At 32.3% G+C, this 19,171-nt stretch overlaps 3 protein-coding genes across 8 annotated transcripts; all 3 read left to right on the top strand.

Moving 5' to 3' along the window:
- The first annotated feature begins 353 nt into the window (after positions 1 to 353).
- On the top strand, positions 354 to 3,489 carry LOC142546854 (uncharacterized). The gene is made up of 5 exons (XM_075654816.1): positions 354 to 510; positions 1,550 to 1,663; positions 2,273 to 2,352; positions 2,589 to 2,704; positions 3,099 to 3,489. The coding sequence occupies exons 1-5, from the start codon at positions 458 to 460 to the stop codon at positions 3,168 to 3,170; spliced, it is 435 nt and encodes a 144-aa protein (XP_075510931.1). The 5' UTR covers positions 354 to 457; the 3' UTR covers positions 3,171 to 3,489.
- A 6,553-nt stretch (positions 3,490 to 10,042) lies between these two features.
- Positions 10,043 to 14,074, top strand: LOC142546818 (uncharacterized). Of its 6 annotated transcripts, XM_075654763.1 has the most exons (8): positions 10,045 to 10,223; positions 11,730 to 11,842; positions 12,573 to 12,644; positions 12,798 to 12,833; positions 13,020 to 13,065; positions 13,200 to 13,284; positions 13,391 to 13,448; positions 13,845 to 14,066. In XM_075654763.1, the coding sequence occupies exons 1-8, from the start codon at positions 10,145 to 10,147 to the stop codon at positions 13,893 to 13,895; spliced, it is 540 nt and encodes a 179-aa protein (XP_075510878.1). In that variant the 5' UTR covers positions 10,045 to 10,144; the 3' UTR covers positions 13,896 to 14,066. The 6 variants fall into 6 exon arrangements, 5 of the variants coding, with proteins under 5 accessions (XP_075510870.1, XP_075510878.1, XP_075510887.1 ...); XM_075654755.1 differs by lacking the exon at positions 13,845 to 14,066 and having other exon boundaries at positions 10,043 to 10,223; positions 13,391 to 13,837; XR_012820526.1 differs by lacking the exon at positions 13,391 to 13,448 and having other exon boundaries at positions 10,044 to 10,223; positions 13,200 to 13,367; positions 13,845 to 14,074.
- A 1,061-nt stretch (positions 14,075 to 15,135) lies between these two features.
- LOC142546846 (uncharacterized) lies at positions 15,136 to 18,978 on the top strand. The gene is made up of 8 exons (XM_075654803.1): positions 15,136 to 15,306; positions 15,728 to 15,840; positions 17,065 to 17,136; positions 17,293 to 17,328; positions 17,577 to 17,622; positions 17,761 to 17,845; positions 18,492 to 18,549; positions 18,660 to 18,978. The coding sequence occupies exons 1-8, from the start codon at positions 15,228 to 15,230 to the stop codon at positions 18,708 to 18,710; spliced, it is 540 nt and encodes a 179-aa protein (XP_075510918.1). The 5' UTR covers positions 15,136 to 15,227; the 3' UTR covers positions 18,711 to 18,978.
- Positions 18,979 to 19,171: the final 193 nt, after the last annotated feature.

The following is a 19,171-nucleotide window of genomic DNA, read 5'->3' as shown; positions in this document are numbered from 1 at the left end:
ATTATCGTGCCTTCGATTATCGTGCTGATAACGTATTAAAAGTAAAAATCTCAAACTTCTCAAAATATATTAAACTACACATTTTTATAAAATTTCCTCCACTCAATTATGTTTTTCTTCACAAATTGAGAGACATATTTATAGAAATTATTTGAAAATAATCCAATAATAAATACATCATTACATACATCATCATACACTAATTTACAATATTTACAACTCTTATTTTCAATACTCAATCTCTTAATTTCAGCAAAATTGATAATTGTCTAACTAAAAGTATTATTATTGCTGAAGTCTATTGGAAAACAATAAGGTCCGTTTTTCTAAGTAATAAACGCTATCTGATGCGTTGTAAAAATCGCGTAACTATGGCAATGCGATTTTACCTGTATATGGTCGGAATTTTGTAGCGTTTCTAAATCCATCTCGACGAATCGTTCCTGTGGACCAAAAAATGCTGCTGGCTGTTTTGATCGCCAACTCCGAAGGCAATATTCTCGTCGAACGGTGAAATCGGTTTCCCTGTATTTTCTGAATATTTTCGTTCGCACCCGCTTTACAATTGTATTTCTGATATGTGCTGTGTAGTTCCCGATTTGATTTGGTTCATTTGTGTCGATTGTAGTTTGTTTTCTGATCATAATTGACTCGGGTCTCTTCGAAACTTTCACTTCTGTAAGTTCTTGTTAATGGGCTGGATTCACCGCTGGTTGTTGGTTAAAGATATTTTAAATAAGCTTGCAATTGTACCTTTAACTTTGTTCCAGCAGATTTTCCTTGTTTTTTGATATCGGTTATGTGATTCTTGATTCAAATTTGGTGCATTGTTGTGTTTAATATAGCTTCGATTTTTCTCCGACTGACTGTGATTGATTCAGTTGTTCTGCTTTTTCCACTTATGTATATTCTGTATGACGAAAACTCAAATAACCTGACGATATGCTTTTCCTTGTATTCTGATCTGGGCTGCATACTTCTTGATTGGATTTGAATATTGTTATGTCTATATAGTTTCTTTTTTTTTAAGAATTGAATTGGGTTTCTTCAAATTTTGTGCTACCTGCTGTTGCTGTTTTGTGAAAGAAGTTAAATAAGATACAAAAAATGCCCATAACCATTCCAGCTGCTTTTCTTAGCATTATGGTATCTGGACTTTATGCGTTTTAATTTTGATTTGTTCCCTTGTTGTGTTAAATATATTTTATTTATCGGAATTGATTTTGGTCTGTTCAAAGTTGGTATTTTTGTAGATTCCTGTTACGTTGTGTGGGGGAAAGTAAAATGAGCTTAAAATGAGATTGGAGAATTTTCAAGATTCGTATTCATATAACTTCCCAACAGTTCATGAAAAATATTCAGTTTTGGAGTTGTGGTTATATTTGAGCTGCTCATGATTAAAATTAGTTGGAGTGACTATTTTAGCCCGTTATAGTATGCATTGGGGCTTAAATTTTTTTTTTTCTTTGAGCTGGAAAAGAGAAATGGTTTCATGATGTTTAAAGGTTAACACTTTGTTTAATATTTTTTCGGTTTCTGGGTGCTGTAGTTTCAATGGAGTCCCAGCTGAGGAACGACTACATTGGAGATCTTTCCTGGTGAAACTTGGGGCAGATAATCTTAAGGGAGTCAAGAATGAGGAGCTCCTTGTGGCTAATCACAAGTATGTTGTGAATTTTTCTTTGTTTTTCAACTTCATGTGTGTTGTTTTTTGTTCGTGAATGTAGAATATTGATCCCCAAGAATATGGTCATGAAGACCTCAAGCTCTTGAAGTTCTGTGGATTATTCTTCTGATTAAAGAGGATTATAGTGGCTATGCATTCCATAAAAAGTTTTATGCTTGTAGGATTACTAGTAAACAATTTTAGACATGCATACATTTGCACATCATACTGTTGCAAATTGGGTAAATGAAAGCTACTTTAGGCAATTGTGTTCGGGAAGAGGTGCTTTGCATCTGAATGTTTTCTAGATTCGATGTGCTTTTGTTTATAGTTATTAGGGCTTCATCTGGATTTGAATTCATGACTCTGGGATTTAGTCCGTGGTTTTTTAAGCTTCTATAAAAGCTGCTTAAGTTTTGATAGTTGAACCTTATGGCAGTTAATGAAGAATTTTCAAGAAAATTACAATAAACTTTTTCGCCGTTGTGTATGGAAGCTCGCAAGATCCTTTGTATATATGAAAAATCTGTTGAATAGTACAGAATTTTTTTCTGTTATCTCCCATCTGGAATTTTTACTCTTAAATGTCATCGCTTTGTTGTACAGGTCAGTTTATATCGTATACACAGTGCTTGGGGATGTCGGTATATTTATTGTTGGCAAAGATGAATACGATGAACTTGCTTGTAAGTTTCTCATTTTAACATTTGATTATGAGATTATTTCAGCATGTCAGCTCAGAATACTTCAATGCACTAATGTTAAATCATCTTAGATTTAGCATAAGTTAACTTTTTCAAAAAAAGATGAGAAATATTTGATTCACCGTCTCCATGCATCCTTGTACTTCCAAGAGCTTTTGAGCGTGTTATTAAAGGCATATAAAACGTGAAGTTTATGCTGGTCTTTTAGTGGCAGGAAGCTATCTTCGTGATTACCTCAGCCCTGAAGGACGTTTGTGGAAAACCTCCAACTGAACGACTTTTCCTTGACAAATACGGAAAAATATGCTTGTGCTTGGATGAGATTGTGTGGAAGGTCAGTATCATCTATTTCCTCTTCTGTTTTAACTTTTAAAGTTGCTATTTGGTTATGGTTTGATCGCAATGACTTGCACATTCTCATCAACATGATTTTTATACTGTCATTAATGAAATTGTTGTAAATGCTAGACTCGTGGAGCATTTGTAGCTCTTAGTCATCAGTTAGTCATTGGAATTTGGATGAATCGAATTGCATGTGAAATTGCTTCATATCTTATAAAAATTTCTGTACGCTCTTACATTTGAAAGATTGTCGTTTCTTCACCAAGATTGCATTAACTTCGTGAGTTTCTTGTCGGTAATGCATGTTGGTATCTCATATATCATGTTTGTGGGCATCAAGATCTGAATTTCACCATTGCGAATTGAATTTTCGTTGTGTTTTAAAGGGTTTGTTGGAGAACACCGACAAAGACAGAATCAAGAGACTGGTGCGACTAAAACCACCAAACGATTTTTAATCTGATAGCGCTTTACCTTGTGTAATTTATAAAGAAGAATGGCTCATGTTCATGATGCATTTGGTATGCCAACGATGACAGATGGACTTTCATAAATGGTTTCGAGTTCTTCATTTTATAGTGGTTTTAGCCTCCCCATCCTTCGAGTTTATGGATGTTCCAAACTGTTAGATGATTATTTTTCTCAATTCGGGACGTTCGATCTGTATCACCACAGTGATTTCTCGACAACCTGATAGTATTGTTAAACTCTTATCTTTTTATCTCAATGAGAATGCTGAGTATCGCAGAGTTTGCTTATTGTTGATGCATTGAGCCATCTGATACTGTGTTATCTTATCATAGGAAAATTTACTGGTATTTTATTCAGCCCATGCAAATAAAATAAATAGTCATTAAATGAACAAAATGATGATGCAAAATCAACGGTTCTCTCTGACGTCCACGCATCAAACTCCCAGTTCCATTAGTTTTTCTCAATAGTATGTAAGTATGGATGAAACGATTTTAAATATCTATTTTCTGAGACAGGTTGACTCGGTCATACTTGAAGTGAAAAATAATATTTTTGTAATTAAAATGGGTCGAATCAAGATGGATATTTGTTTCCCAAAATCGATCCGTGAGATTGTCTCTAAATCTTAGAACGAGTTATTTTGGATTGAAAACTATTTTTTTCAAATAAAGTACATTGTAAAGAAGAAGCTACCTTAAAAGAGTGTAAAACAATATAGAAGTCGAAAGATGCGATTTATCAACTTTGGCATATCTTAAAAAATAATTCAACAGGTGCACTTGGATTTTGTTATGTGAAATCATGGATCTTTAAATTCTTTTTTTTTTGTTTGTTTGAAATTTTTAAAAACATGATTTCAAATACATTTTTAATCAAGAGGATTTTCAAGTTATCTTACTTGCATCTTGATAGTGATTATAGAGAATTTCAATTGCACCTGATTCAGTATAATCTGAAATTCATTACTTGCATTAAATAAATTTATTTCAAATCAAATTTTTTTTATCCAAATACACTTTCAAATTTGTGCTTTGTTACACGAAATGTTGTTTTCCTTTCGACCTTCGTGACCTTATAACTGTTTAAAATTGATATCTGTAATTTTGCCAAAATGTTTGTAACCATTAATGTTTGAAAGGGTTCCCTGTAAAACAGAATTTGAGAACGTACATATTGATTTGAAACTCATTTTCGAGCAGCAAGCCATAAGGACTCTGTAGCTCGCGAGAATGCATGATCCGAGCCTTGCATGAATCCAATGTTCCAATCCAATTGATATTTCATGGAATGATCGAGATTATCATCGTGGACTTACGTAAAAAATTAAGAAGGGGAAAATATCAACAAAACAAAGAACAAACATTGTATAATGGACAATATTACCACCGTTCAATAACTTGAAGAAATCACCGTGGACCGATCAAAAACAAACAAACATATATATAGCTGGAGTAAGAGGTCCCCAAGTGAGCGTATTATGGGGGACCGTCAAGCACATCCGGCAAGGATCAAGGGGGATCTCGTTGTTTCATAGCTCAGGTCGGATCAAAGTGCCATCGGACGTTCAACATGCAGTCTCACGATAATTATGAATTTTGACTGTATGAGAAATGGTCTGAGATCTAATGAACACATTGTTGCTCATACTGAGATCAAAGACCAATCGGCAGTCGGGGTGAACATGTTCGATTATGACCCTTAGTCTAAATGAATGTTCACGCGGAAAATGAACTATTTTTGAATTCCATGTTCACTGCCAAATGGTGTGGATTAGATCCTACACAACATGTACAACGGTTGTTTCAGAAGAGTGAATACATAAGACACTTACGAAGGATGATTTCGCCGGATTGCTGACGAGGAATATTGGATGCACCGACATCTGAATTGTGCCACAACCCGAATAGGCGTCAAAGAGAGAGAAAGTGAAGGGGCCTAACTACAAGAATCAGAAATGAGATGGAACAACCTTCAACTCGAGAAAAGCAACACATCCAGCGAGAAAGCTCATCACAACAACGCCATAATCAGAACATGTAAAGGTAAGGTGAAGTTAAAAATTCATGATCAACTCGAAATAAAGTTATATGAAAAACTCGGTCAATAAAGTTTATTTGATTTTTAATTTTGTATTTTATTCATACTGCAAATATAATCTTATATTTAAGTGCTTATGTATTTTTTGTTTGTAGGTTTGAAGGAACACTAGAAGATTCAATATCTTAAATTATGATTGTATGTTCTTCTTTGTATATTAATAAGTATCATATGTTAACTGATCAGTTTGTTTTTGTTTGATTGTATTTCATTGTTTAACAGGCTGGTAGATTTTTATGTCTTTATATGTCTATGTTGTGTAAAATCATCACGTTCTGTTTTTTATTTGATAGTGTTATCATTGTTGCCTAATTTTAGATTATGTATCGTGACACATTTAATTAATTTTTTAATATTTAAGTTTATGTATATTTGAAGTTAATAATGAACGTTACTACATTTGAAATTCTTCAAACTTTGTCAAATTTTGAATAAATATTGAATCTTGTTAATTGTGTAGCGTATATATAAATATATAGCATCTCATATTTATCGCTTATCTTAACTCATACATCAATATAATATAATGCAAATATTTAAAAACAAATGCAAAATTTGAAGGAAAAACATAAGTAAATTTACATAAATTCATAATACATAGCTTATAAAATAATATATTATTATGCTCGTAAGCATTCAAATATTTACAATTTTTTCCTGCACAAACGATGCCCAGTCCCACAATCACGTGACTCTGAAACTCGTTTGCTTTTGCGCACCAGTTGTGGGGCTTCAAGTTTTTTTTCTTCTTCATTAACATTCAGTCCAATGCTGGAACCCACATTCATACCATCGTTATGGGGAACCTGTCTTGGAAATTGAGAATGAGAATATCTAATGTATGAAATTGGCGATATGTTACAATTTGGGTGGATTTTCTCATTCCGACGGCAATGTCAGTCAAATAAGAGTTTTGTAAAAGAAGGTTCATAAGCATGCTATGGAGCTTGAAATTTACGATGCGTGTGTGAAGTACATTAAAAGTAAACCTACGGGCCCATTCAGTATACGAGGAAGGCACATACAAACTAACGATCACATGGAGTCTGTCGTCATCTTTTATTTGCAGACCTTGCATGGTGATGATGTTGATCAGGTATTCTGAAGGGAATTTCATACAGTAAGTCGCAGGTCTGGATAGTATTTTTAACAACTTCGACTAATGCTTCATGCGGTTGATCGTCAACAGAAAATCTTCTAAATAAATTCTTTAAAATAGATGCCTCATCTCTCTAAAATAAAATATAATAAAAAACTTATCAAACACATGAATAATAAATTATAATAATATAGTGCATAATGCTGGAAATAAATGGTTTAACAAACACTTACCACAACACACCTGAGATATGTATCACCGGGCTGATAACCATAATCCATTGTTGAGGTTCAATAAGAGATATGGAACGTCGAGTTATAGAAATATATCATGTTTCATAATCATATCTCGTGCGAAATTTTCAACAAATTCACTTTCAACAATCAAATTATGATGATTTTATCACCCATCCACCATTAGTCTATAATGTTTGACCCAATCGTAGATTTTGTGCCCCCGCCTTGAGTATTCATGTAACTGATCTCCATCAAGTATTGGTATTATAATGTTTTGTGACATTCCGAATTTCCGAAGAACTCGATTTGGGCGATGCATCTCCACAATGTGAAAACATACCATTGGGCACACACTTCGCCCGAGAGTGGTATGTCTATATTCTAAGAAAAATGACAAAACGTCCACATCTTCAAGGTCGTATACGGGTCATTTAAACTAAAATTAATGAACAAAATAAATCATGTACATAAGTGATAATATCTTAAATATTTGAAATTTAATATTTTATACAATGTAAATATCAGACCATCTCTCATCTTGTCAAGTACATCATGAATGATCCGCACAGAGTGTATATGTGTATGTGTCCAAGTGAATACATGTTCCTATCTGCATATACATTAAATTCATAAGACTATAAAGTAAAGATGACTTTATCAATTTTTTTATCATATGTTCCAATTGTTACATTGCTCTGTATGATTGAATTTGAATAATATTATATCACAGCTGTTTTGATTTTCAGGTCGCACTATTAGGTTGCATCATAAGAGATTATGACATAGAGGAGTTATTCTAGACCATGCACAAATCTACAAAACTTGAGTTTAATAAATGTGTACCAAAGAAGATTATATATTCAAATAAATAATTGTAATAAAATATATCTGTAAAATATATAAAGGACCTACGATTTCTTGTTTTTCTGATCCAGATGCGGAACACAACTCGTTATATAAATACGCAAGTACAACGCTTGCCTAACAATAACTACGAACCTTATGCATATCTTGCAGAAAATGTAAGTACAACAGTTTGATCACATAAATTTTAGAATCAGGTAGTATACAACCATCAATAACCAACATCCCAACAACTTGGAAGTATTATGTCATTTTTATGTATGTACTGTTTTCAAAAAATCGAATAAAGTATTTATTAGATCTATTAATATAAATAATAATTTGAAGATCTACACAAATACTAATAACAAACACATAATAATTTTAAGATATACACACACTACTAAATATTTGACTGCGTTATAATAAAAATATTTTTTAAATAAATATTGTTGGCAAGCTGTCTCAAAGAGCACGAATTTATTTATTTTTTTAAAAAAATTGATCAATTATTTTTATATAAAAAATTTTAAAAAAGAGATGACTTTTTTAGATGGCATGACTTTTTATTATTATTTAAAAAAAAAAAAACTAAAACAAGTCACGAGTTTTTCTTAAAGAAAGACAAGTTAACAAAATATACATACAAAACATATTATGCTTAAAATTATTATTATCGTAACATATAATTATACAAAAAATATAAAAATTAATAATAACAAAAAAATCAAGATATAAAATTATTGTAGCTCATAATTATACCGTGAATAAAGAGGGGAGTTTATTTTTAAAAAATGTTTAAGAATCGAGTTAAAAACGAGACTCTATATTTGTTTTAAAAAAACTACGTGACTTGCACATTTTTTTAAAAAATTGTCTTTTAAATTGAATTTGGAACAAGATATACATATAAAAATACATTAAATCTAAAATTATTATTATCGCAATATATAATTATACAATTATTATAAAATAATAATAATAACAAAAAAAAACTAACATATAACATTCATTTTATTACCATTTTCAAAAAGTATAATAATAATAATGATAATTTATTATAATAAATGATTTTCAATATCTTAAAAAAATAATAACAAAAAACACGTCATAATTAAAATTACAAAAAAATATTAAACCAAGAACATAAAAAAATTCTAACATAAATTATAATTTTATTTATAAATTTAATATTTAAAATAAATAATTTATATTAATATACATACTTTATATGGAAGTTGGAACAAAAATTTACCTGAAAAAATAAAATTAATTAAAAATTGTCGTGAAGTGATAAAACAAATTAATTCAAAAATTACGGGAATTTACGTGTGAATATATGAATGAAGATGAAATGATGAAAAAAATGATGCATACTCTTCGATTTATAGAGAGAAAAAAGAGATACACATGATGTATAATAATGTCCTCGAATAATTATTTAGGCTCTAGTTTTATAACCTTTGACACATGCTGCACGACGGAGGCGTACAATTTTATTTTTTTTAATTAAAGCAGGAGGCGTGACTTGCCCTTTTAAAAAAAAATTACAAATCACGCCTACTCGGTGGGCATGACTTACCTTTTTCTTAAAAAAATTATGAAAATTTTATCACACTTACCGTATTGGGTGATATTTTAATGTCATAAACACTTCCGTTTTTACTTTATTTTATTAAATTATTAAAATAATTACTACAAACTGATAAAAAGCTCGAAAATTTTAGTTTGATCGTTAATTGTCATTATGTTTATTCCATTCATTTTTTTATATTTTTGCTTGCTTTCTGTTGGGGTAAAATATCTTTAAATATCTATCTACATTCTTTGATCTACAAAAAAAATGTGGCTGCTCTCCCTAAGCCAACATCTTTTCACGGATGAAAAACGATGTAAAACATTGAAAATATGATACTAATATATGATATTTGAGTACCAGCTATTTCGGATCTTGTATAAGAAATTAGATATTGAGTATAAAATTAGAATACTTTCAGTAATCCCAACAGTTACTATACATGTTTGGATACAAAACAATGAACAATTTTGGTGTACTAATTTAAGATTTTGGTGTACTAATTTAAGAAACTTTAGATAGAAAAATATATAAATCTACGTATTGACTTATATATTTATGATACCAATTAACTCAAATTAGGTACAAAATGATGATTTACATTTTTGGTTTAAGAGATATGAAATATATAAAACAAATAAATGTCAAAAATTTTTATACACCGAACACATGTTTTTGTACAAGATCTGAAATAGATGGAATTCAAAGTCATATATTTACAATGTATATTTAATATTTTGTATCGATTTTCATTCATGAATAGACATGTGAATCTAAAGAGTGTATAAACATATTTTTGTGAGTTATGAAGTAGAATTCTTTTTTTCCTCGACAAACACTAATACCAAACCCAAGTTTGAGTCGAAGTCAGATCTACATGTTATATTTTCAACTCTAGAGTTTTTAATTTCTATTATATTTGATTGGTATTTACTTGTATGACACGTACTTTTAAAAGTCAGAAATTTGACAAGGCGGAACGTCCGTTGACTCGGAATGATCTTTGAAAGGAATATACAGACCTTTCAATCTCCATTTCGTGACAGTAGTTTCTTGTTGCTGGCCCAAACGGACTTATTTTCTTGAGATTGAAGAGAAGAAGACGAAATGGGATGGATTGAAGAGATGATGGTTTCTTTCAAGTCTATTCGTATCCGGCAGGCGTTTCATCAGGCACTCAGCCTTGGTTTCTTTTATTCCACTCTTCATCTTCTCCATTGATATATTGCTTCGATATTACATGCAAATCCCGATCCGTTTCCTGCCTTTTTCGAGTTATAAGTTTAGTTTTTTCGTATCCGAATAGAGTTCGTATATGGGTTTCGGCTGCCTGGAATTCCTGCCTTTTTCGCGTTATAACTTTAGTTTTTTCGTTTCCGAATAGAGTTCGTACATGGGTTTCGGCTGCCTGGAATTTGCACACGCATACTCACACTCACACTCACAAGTCACACTCAAATGCAAGCGATGGGGAATTCTTTGTGTTTCCATGATTTAATCTGACTGAACTAGTTCGTATATTTTCAGAAGTGTGATTTCTTTGATTAAATCTTTTTCATCTGGTTTAAGGATTAGTAAACAATGTGCTTGTTGATCTCACTTTTGAACAAGTTTGATCCTTCTCATGGTTGGTGACCGTTTAATAATCTGTTGTTTTCGTTCGAGGTTTAATCAACCGGTAGAAATTTGTATGCAGTGGCAAATCTTGTCTATATTTAGATTTAAGACATGGTTTTTGGAGCAAGGAACATGACTTCTAGGCATAAAAATGTTATGGAAAATAAGCAGAAATTATAGCAGAAAATCACAGAATTATGGTAAATTACATTGATTTCTTCACAGATTTATAATAAGTGATAAATCTAATTGAACCAAACTCAGAAAACACGCCTACAAAGCAGTTGGGAGGAAGAAATTGTGCATAATCTGCTAGCCAGGGCAGCTGAAACATAAAAAGTCATCAGACAAGTTTTCATTGTTTTCTCACATGATTTCAAAATCTAAAAGTCATCAGACAAGTTTTCATTGTTTCCTCACATGATTTCGAAATATATGAATCGAATCTGCATCGAGCTTTTTGTAAGGGTTGGAGAGGGAGGGATCTCAAAGTTAGATTCATGTTTCGCATGGTTTATAGAGCTACTGTTTTTCAAGAGTAGCAGTCATGCTTGCTTCTTTCCATCTTGATTTGTATAGTATGTTTGCATCCGGCTTTGTAATAAAAAAATTAAACATTTAGGTTGTGTTTGGATTCATGAATTTCAAATATATTTTTTTTGTTTTGAGAAATAAGACCACAAACTTTAAATTCATACGTTACTTGTTTATATAGTATTTCATGTTAATTAGTACTGATTTCAAATTCACCCAGTATATATTGTTTCATTATAAAAAATAAAACTATAAAGCTGCGGCCATTGGAGAATGGATTTAGGCCGATGTTCGGGAAGAAAAAGGATTTGATATTTTTAAATCCACTCATTTTGTGTCCAATCGAAACTCTGGAAATCCTTTCCCCAAGTGAACCCTTAGGAAATGCTTTGACTGAACCGGAAGTTGAACACGAAATCAATGCTTAGCACTAGCATATTCCATCTCTTAACCCCTGGTGCAATGGCTTACCAAATTCAACGCAATCTTGTTGAACATCTGGCTAAATGTTTTCCCTTGTTTATTCCTCTTTTGGATTCAGGTATAATTGTTACATCTGCACTGATGATATGGAAAGGGCTGATGTGCATTACTGGGACTGAATCCCCTGTTGTGGTTGTTCTCACTGGAAGCATGGAACCAGGCTTTGGAAGGGTTAGCTTTAGTTATATATTGTTTTAGTTTACAAGAATCTTTATGACCCTCTACGCATGGTGTCGTGGATTTTGGTCTTCATGATCAAACAACGCAAATCCTATATCTCGTTGGGTGCTGTAATCACTATATTTCTGATACTTTATTTGATTATTTTTTTTCAAATTACAACCCTTTTATTTGATTTTATAATCTTAGGAACTACATCTGTGCGTCCCATGTCCATTTCACGTTCAAGAGTCGGCACAACCTTAAATTTAATGAGGAAGTTGCCGAGTAAACTGAAATGGCTAAGCCTAAGATAGTTGGCTTAAATTTGGAATATGCTATATATAAAGAAAATGAAGGTACTCATTTCGGAATTTGATAAGAATAAGGCACATTTCATAAACAACTTATATTGAGAACCTTGTCCTTAACTTTCACTGAGAACAAATTATCTTAATTGAAGTTGAATGATCATAATGATGACGTGCTTTAGATACAGATCGTAGTTTCTTGAATGTCTTCTAACCGAAGTATTTTCCCAATTTAACTGTAATATCCTGAGTTCCCATTCTTTGCACCATATGTTCGAAAATGGTGTGCTTTTGGATTTTAAATGTCATTGACTTCTGAGAGTTTCCCCATCTGGAAGTTGCAGCACTCTATGATTTGGCTTTGTAATTACTATTTTGTTATACTGAGTGTTTGATTTATACACAAGTGTGCTTATCGATTTCATCGACAGGGAGACATTCTGTTCCTACAAATGAGTAAAGATCCCATCCGAGTAGGAGAAATTGTTGTGTATCACATTAACGTAAGAGGATTAATTCTCTTATCCTTGTCCTCAGTAAATTTTTCCTATCTGCATTCAATTGACTAACACTTGTAGTGCTATATTCTTTGCTGCATCCGATCTCGATTTCTGTGTGTTGGTATTTTTTTATGGTTTATCTTTTATCATTTTCAGGGACGTGACATTCCAATCGTCCATCGTGTCATTAAAGTAAACGTCCTTGCATAAAGTTTTGGGAAGAATAACCACGATAAAAAAAATTTATTCTTGCAAAATTTGCTGATATCAACCGTCTACTGTTTCCTGTTTGTAAATGAGCTGAACTAGAACTGACTTCCGAGCTTTGATCTGGCAATTTACTGATAATGTATTGGTTCTTTTAACTTGGTATGATAGGTTCATGAGCGACGAGAAAAGGAAGAAGTTGATATTCTGACAAAAGGTACAAAACTTCTCAATAAGCTGCACGATGCTAAAAAGTGTGGACATTTCAAGGAGTTTCTATGGAAACATCTAAGATTTTATCAGATCTTTCAATATTTGATTCTTGGTATTTTATTTCCCTTTTTCTCTAAGGGGATAACAACCTCATAGATGACATCTCTCTTTACAATGGAGAGCTCTGGCTGAAGCGGCACCATATCGTGGGAAGAGCTGTGGGGTATTATAACAAGAACACTTTAATCTGATTATTTTTTACGGTTTTCACAAACTCAACTGAGTAATGCGCAAACGCGAAGGAAGGTAACTCCTTGATTTCGTTGCAGTGTCTTACCTTATGTTGGCTATGTTACAATCATTTTGACAGATAAACCTATTATAAAGGTCAGCAAATGCCAACTTCATTCATTTTTTCATATCATTGGAATGGAGAACAATTTTATGCAAGTTTCACAGTAGCATTCAGTGGATCAACTATTTTGGTTCCTATTTAACTCGTGTATAGAGCAAGTTGTATTTTATAGGAGTTATAAAAGCAACTCAAACTCTGCGAAGAACCAAAGTTTCGAATTCAAAATGGGACGCTTCTGCATTTTTTCATTAGCTTCCACCAAATCAAGAGTTCTTTCTGGGATTTCGGTCTATTTGTTCATTGAGAATTGTATCGATCATGATTCTGGCTTCAATATCTGATTCATACCCATACTCAATTACTCATACACAACCAGCTGAAAGAAGAGAGCATGTACTAACACAATCTTGTATTTTTTCCCCCTGCAGTATGTTCTTATTGGCGTACTAGGATTTGTTGTCATTGTAGCAAAAGACTGAAACTTTTGAAGTTGAATTGAAAGGATCCATTACTTTCTTGTCCGAACATGCATTTGCTGCTGCTCTTTCCTTTGTATATTTCGAAGATTTTCAGTAAAGAGTATGGAGAATTTGTTGTACTTTGTATTGGATATCAAGATTCTATATTTTATTTTATTTTTGAAAATATGCTTGTTTATTCTCATCTCATTCTTTGTTGGAAAATGCGTCATTTTTCGTGATAAAGTACAAAAAATTTATTGAATCCAATTAAATTTCTTTTATTTTTGTATTCTGGAAAAGAAAAAAATATTCTAGTGTGTCAATATAAATGTACATATAGCATGATTATCGTTTGTTTGATGACAAAAATATTAATCAGTGAACCAACATAAGTTAAACATATATTATAGCTCTACTTTATTGACAAAAACTTGTGTGAGACAGTCTTACGGTCGTATTTTGTGAGATAGATCTCTCTTATTTGGGTCATCCATGAACATATATTACTTTTTATGCTAAGAATATTACTTTTTATTGTGAATATCGGTAGGATTGACCCGTCTCACAGATAAATATTCATGAGATCGTCTCACAAGAGACCTCTCATCTTTATTTAATCAACCATACAAAACAATGCCTTAATAAATTTTTGGTTTATTTTTGGTAATTTCAGTTTCTAAAATTAGAAAAACCATAATAAGTGAACCGATGTTTTACATATAATATATCTTAAAATAGTTTAACATTAAAAAGATAATATCTACCCATGCAAAGACCATTGATTTTAGTGCAAAGTATTAAATGAATGTTTTTAATCATTTCATTGTATTTGATTTTGTTACTATAGTTTGTTATATATTTTTTAAAATAACTAGTTTTATTTAATTATTAATTTTTTTTGGTAATTATAGATATTTTAAAAGAATATTAAATTTTTTTTACTAACAATCTATTAGTAAAATATACAATTTGATTTAGCATTCGATTATTACTCAAAACCTTGTAAGATTACCATTTATTTTCTCTTATTGCAAAGATTGCATCCATATAAGGAAAACAACACAAATCTTAGTATGGTAAAACCGAAGATTTTGATTTTTGAACCGATTAAATATAATATTTCCAAAATGTATGTATCTTATTTTTTGGGATTATATTTTTATTTGGTCATAAATTATTATTACAAAATAAAAGAAAATGCCACGTAGGCGCCAAGTTTTGCATTGGGCAGTGGCCAATCAAATTTCATGGATGCTGTCATCGTTGAACATTCCAAATCCCATGATGTTCCCTCGTTCCATTTTTTTCACATTTCTTGAGAAAATCTTTGCAAGACTTTGAACTGAAGAAATGGGGTGGATTCAAGAAACGGTGGTTTCGGTCAAATCTATTCAAATTCGACAGGCCCTTCATCAGGCACTCAGCCTCGGTTTCTTTCATCCTGACTCTTTATCTTCCTCATCTTTAGTTTCACTCCACCTGCGGTTCTTCTGTTTTTGCTGCCTTGTTTGTGTTAGAATTTTAGTTTATGGGTTCTTCTGCCTTCAATTTATGCACACTCACAGGAAAGGGGAACCGTGGGGTAGAGACTAGAGGGTGTTGTGTTGGAATTTGGTGAAGGGATTAATTAATTGATTATTTGGGGGGAAAATGAAATCTTTTGTTTGGTCGAGCGATTGGTGTATATTGTTCTTGTTTCTTAGTTTCTTGTTTCACTTTGCAAAAAGTTTTATTTTTTTGAAAATATTAGAATTGTATTTGTTACCTTCTGTTGGAGTGTTTTGCAAATGCTTCGCAATCTTGTTCACTATCTAATTTTTTTTTTCTTGTACGTGCTTCTCTCGAATCAGGTTTGATCGTTGCCTCGGCACTGATAATATGGAAAGGGTTGATGTGCATTACTGGGAGTGAATCCCCCGTTGTCGTTGTTCTTTCCGAAAGCATGGAGCCGGGCTTTGCAAGGGTGAGTCCGTGAACCTTACATCAAATTACACTCTTTTCACTTAGATTCATAATCTTAGGAGCTAAAAAGTGGCGATACATGTGGATTTCAAATTCAAGCGTAGGCACAACTAAGATGTAATGTGAATCGAGACGGCCTGGCTGGAGCTTCAGGTTTTCTGGACTTGAACTTTCTTAAAAACTCGAACTTTAGCTCAATTTTAGTTATTCATGCGCCTGATGGCTTAAAAGTTGAGCTATCGAGCCTACTCGTATCTTTGATAAAGAATATTTTCATGAAAATAATTTGTGAGCCCATACTCGAACTCATGGTCAACTCATTTACACTATTTTTAATTGAATTTGAGGAGTGAGTGAAATATCCAATTATAAAATAGCAGCCTTAGATTTTGAATTCCTAAACTAAAATGAAGCTACTTAATTTGTACTCAACACGAAGGTTAATGAGTTGCTTCCCTGGGCAATGCTCTAAAGATGCATCCAAAGGTTCCATTTATCGTTACACGTGGGTCCATACTTTTCTCTAGTGGATTCCGTGCGCGAGGATAAATGATCACCTTTGGATGCACCCTTAAGGCAGCACCCGAGAGTACTATGAAATTTTCCCAACATGAATACGACAAAGTCAGCGTAAAACAAGGTGCACACCTTATTGAAGCGAAGTGCCCAAAGGACAAAGCTAAAATCTAAATATCTGAAGAGAACTTCATCACACGAAACCCAATAAGTATTTTACAGACTACTATGCTATGACAAATAGATAATAATCAGTCTATATATGAAATTGAGTGACTGTTATTCTTTCTGGTGTTATTATTTTTACATCTAAGTCATGTCAACGAGCATCTTGAGCCTTTAAATAGCTAGGTTTCATGGATAAGAGGCTTGCTTCATTGAAGGGGGTTGTATCTTAGTTTGTGTCTAGATGAAAGGGCTGAGGCTTACTAAGCATTGAGCTTAGATACACGCCTTGTGAGCTTTGAAAAACGAAGTGAGGTACATTTCACGACAACTTAATCTGAGAACCTTATCCATAGGTTTTTAAAACTTTGGAATTCAAATGTCCTTCCGACTAGTGCTTTCCCGATGTACAAGTCACAACCCATGTTCTTTTGATTTATCTTTATTTTCATGTTAATTTGGGACACCATACATGCCTTTGGAAGCTCAAGCTTTTTTCATTTCATATAAATTAGGCAGGCTCACTTGCTGATTTCATCCACAGGGAGACATTTTGTTCCTTCATATGAGTAAAGATCCCATTCGAGCTGGCGAAATTGTTGTATACAATATTGATGTAAGAGCTATTCCTTGTTATCATTCTCAGTATAGTCCTCTTATCTTCCTAGAGTGAAAAAATACATGCAGTGTCGCCTATCGTATTTCTTCTTAATCTCAATTTGATTGCTTTTGCAATGATATCTTTTTATTATATATCTTCTATCATTTTCAGGGTCGTGAGATTCCAATTGTCCATCGTGTTATTAAGGTAATTATAATTACATTAATTATTGGCGAGAACATCCACAAGGAAAAACTTTTTGTGAATAACTTTTGTTCAAATTTTAGTTAATACATGTAGCTATCATCTGTCTTGTCTCCAAGGGAATAGATTCGTGTAATATCACCGAACTGATCTTGATATAACTTACATGATTTAGAAAAAATGTAAATAAACTTGGGCTCATGTATTTACCCTGATAATTTACTGATTTTTCCATGTTACCTACCTGATAGGTTCATGAACGACGTGACACGGGTAACGTTGATATCCTCACCAAAGGTACCACATCATCATAATAAGTTTAGAGTTAGAGATATTAAGAATTGTGGACCTTTTCAGGAATCAAGATGGAAAGCAATGAAAACTCATCAATTCTTTCTATCTTTAATATATCGGCTACATTGATTTTTCTCTCAGGGGATAATAACGAAGAAGATGACATCTCTTTTTATAATGGTGAGCGCTGGTTACAGAGGCACCACATCATGGGAAGAGCTGTGGGGTAAAATCTCAACTTACATTTAGTATTCATAATTTGTATACTTCAATTATGAGAACAATAACACTCCAAATGTTTGAAATTTGAATAGAGGTCTATGATTTGCTTTTTGCACCAAATTCTATTCTAACCATTTTAGTCTTACAGATCTTTCAACAGTAGTATTGGTTGTCCTTATTATACCGTGTTAATCCAAAATTAGTTGGACTCAGCTAAATTTGTGGAGCAGTACTCACTCAATTATTCTACGTGAAATATATGACTCACATCATGATGTGATGCTCTGGATTTTGTACAATTTGAAGGATTTGGGCTTCACCGCTTTCATTAGTTATCAGCCTTGTAAAACGGCAAACGCTCAATCCTATGATTATTGTCAAAACCAAAACCATATGTTCCATTGCCACAAACTACACTATCCTGTGTGGCTACTTATATAGTTATATGATACAGTGATCGAAACATGATATTTGGACAGCTATACATTTAGAAAAGTTGAATTGCACTACAACCGTCATTAATCCACTTTCAATTTTACATAGGTTGTACACTCATCTTCTGAATATGGTGTCTTGTGGCTGTAAATGAATCCTAGAAATGCGATACAAATTAGGAAGAATGTTAACTCCTCTCTTTAATGTTGTTGCAGTTTCCTACCTTATGTTGGTTATATTACAATCTTCATGACAGAAAAACCAATAATAAAGGTCTGCAAATCCCATATATTTCGATCATTAATCTTTTGTGTCGGTAAAACATTATTATTTTTCTTGCTAGAAAGAAGAGTCTACATTAACACAAATTTTTTTTTTGGCAGTATGTCGTTATTGGTGTACTAGGATTTCTTGTCATTACATCAAAAGACTGAAACGTTTGAAGTTCAATTGAAGGGATCAGTCCATTTCTTGAAGTTCCGAAAATGGAGACCCTTTTCTTGAAGTTCTGAAAATGGCAACTTGTTGCCCTTTTTTTACTTTGTAACTTTAGAAGACCTTCAGCAAAGAATGGCAAATTTGTTGTACTTTGTACTGTTCGTCTTTTCTAATCTCATTCTTGGATTAATGACAAATAAATTAAGCTACTTTTCTAAACAACTGTATAAAATGCAAATGCCAAATTTAGTTTTGGAAGATTTGGATACTTGATTGTTTTTGTTCTTGTAGGAATTAAATATTTTGATTGTATCTTTGTAAATAAAACAATATTTTGATTTTTTTGTGTGGAGAAAATAATGAGATTTTATCAATGAAATCAGACCAATTGTCCAAAGTTAAATCTGATGCAATGATTATAGCATTATTATTCAATTACAAGTGATCATTTTATCGT

The sequence above is a fragment of the Primulina tabacum genome, chromosome 1 (assembly GCF_025594145.1).
Source record: "Primulina tabacum isolate GXHZ01 chromosome 1, ASM2559414v2, whole genome shotgun sequence".
Lineage (NCBI taxonomy): Eukaryota > Viridiplantae > Streptophyta > Magnoliopsida > Lamiales > Gesneriaceae > Primulina > Primulina tabacum.
The sequence above is the reverse complement of the archived record's forward strand: the minus strand, read 5'-3'. Positions and strand labels throughout refer to the sequence as shown.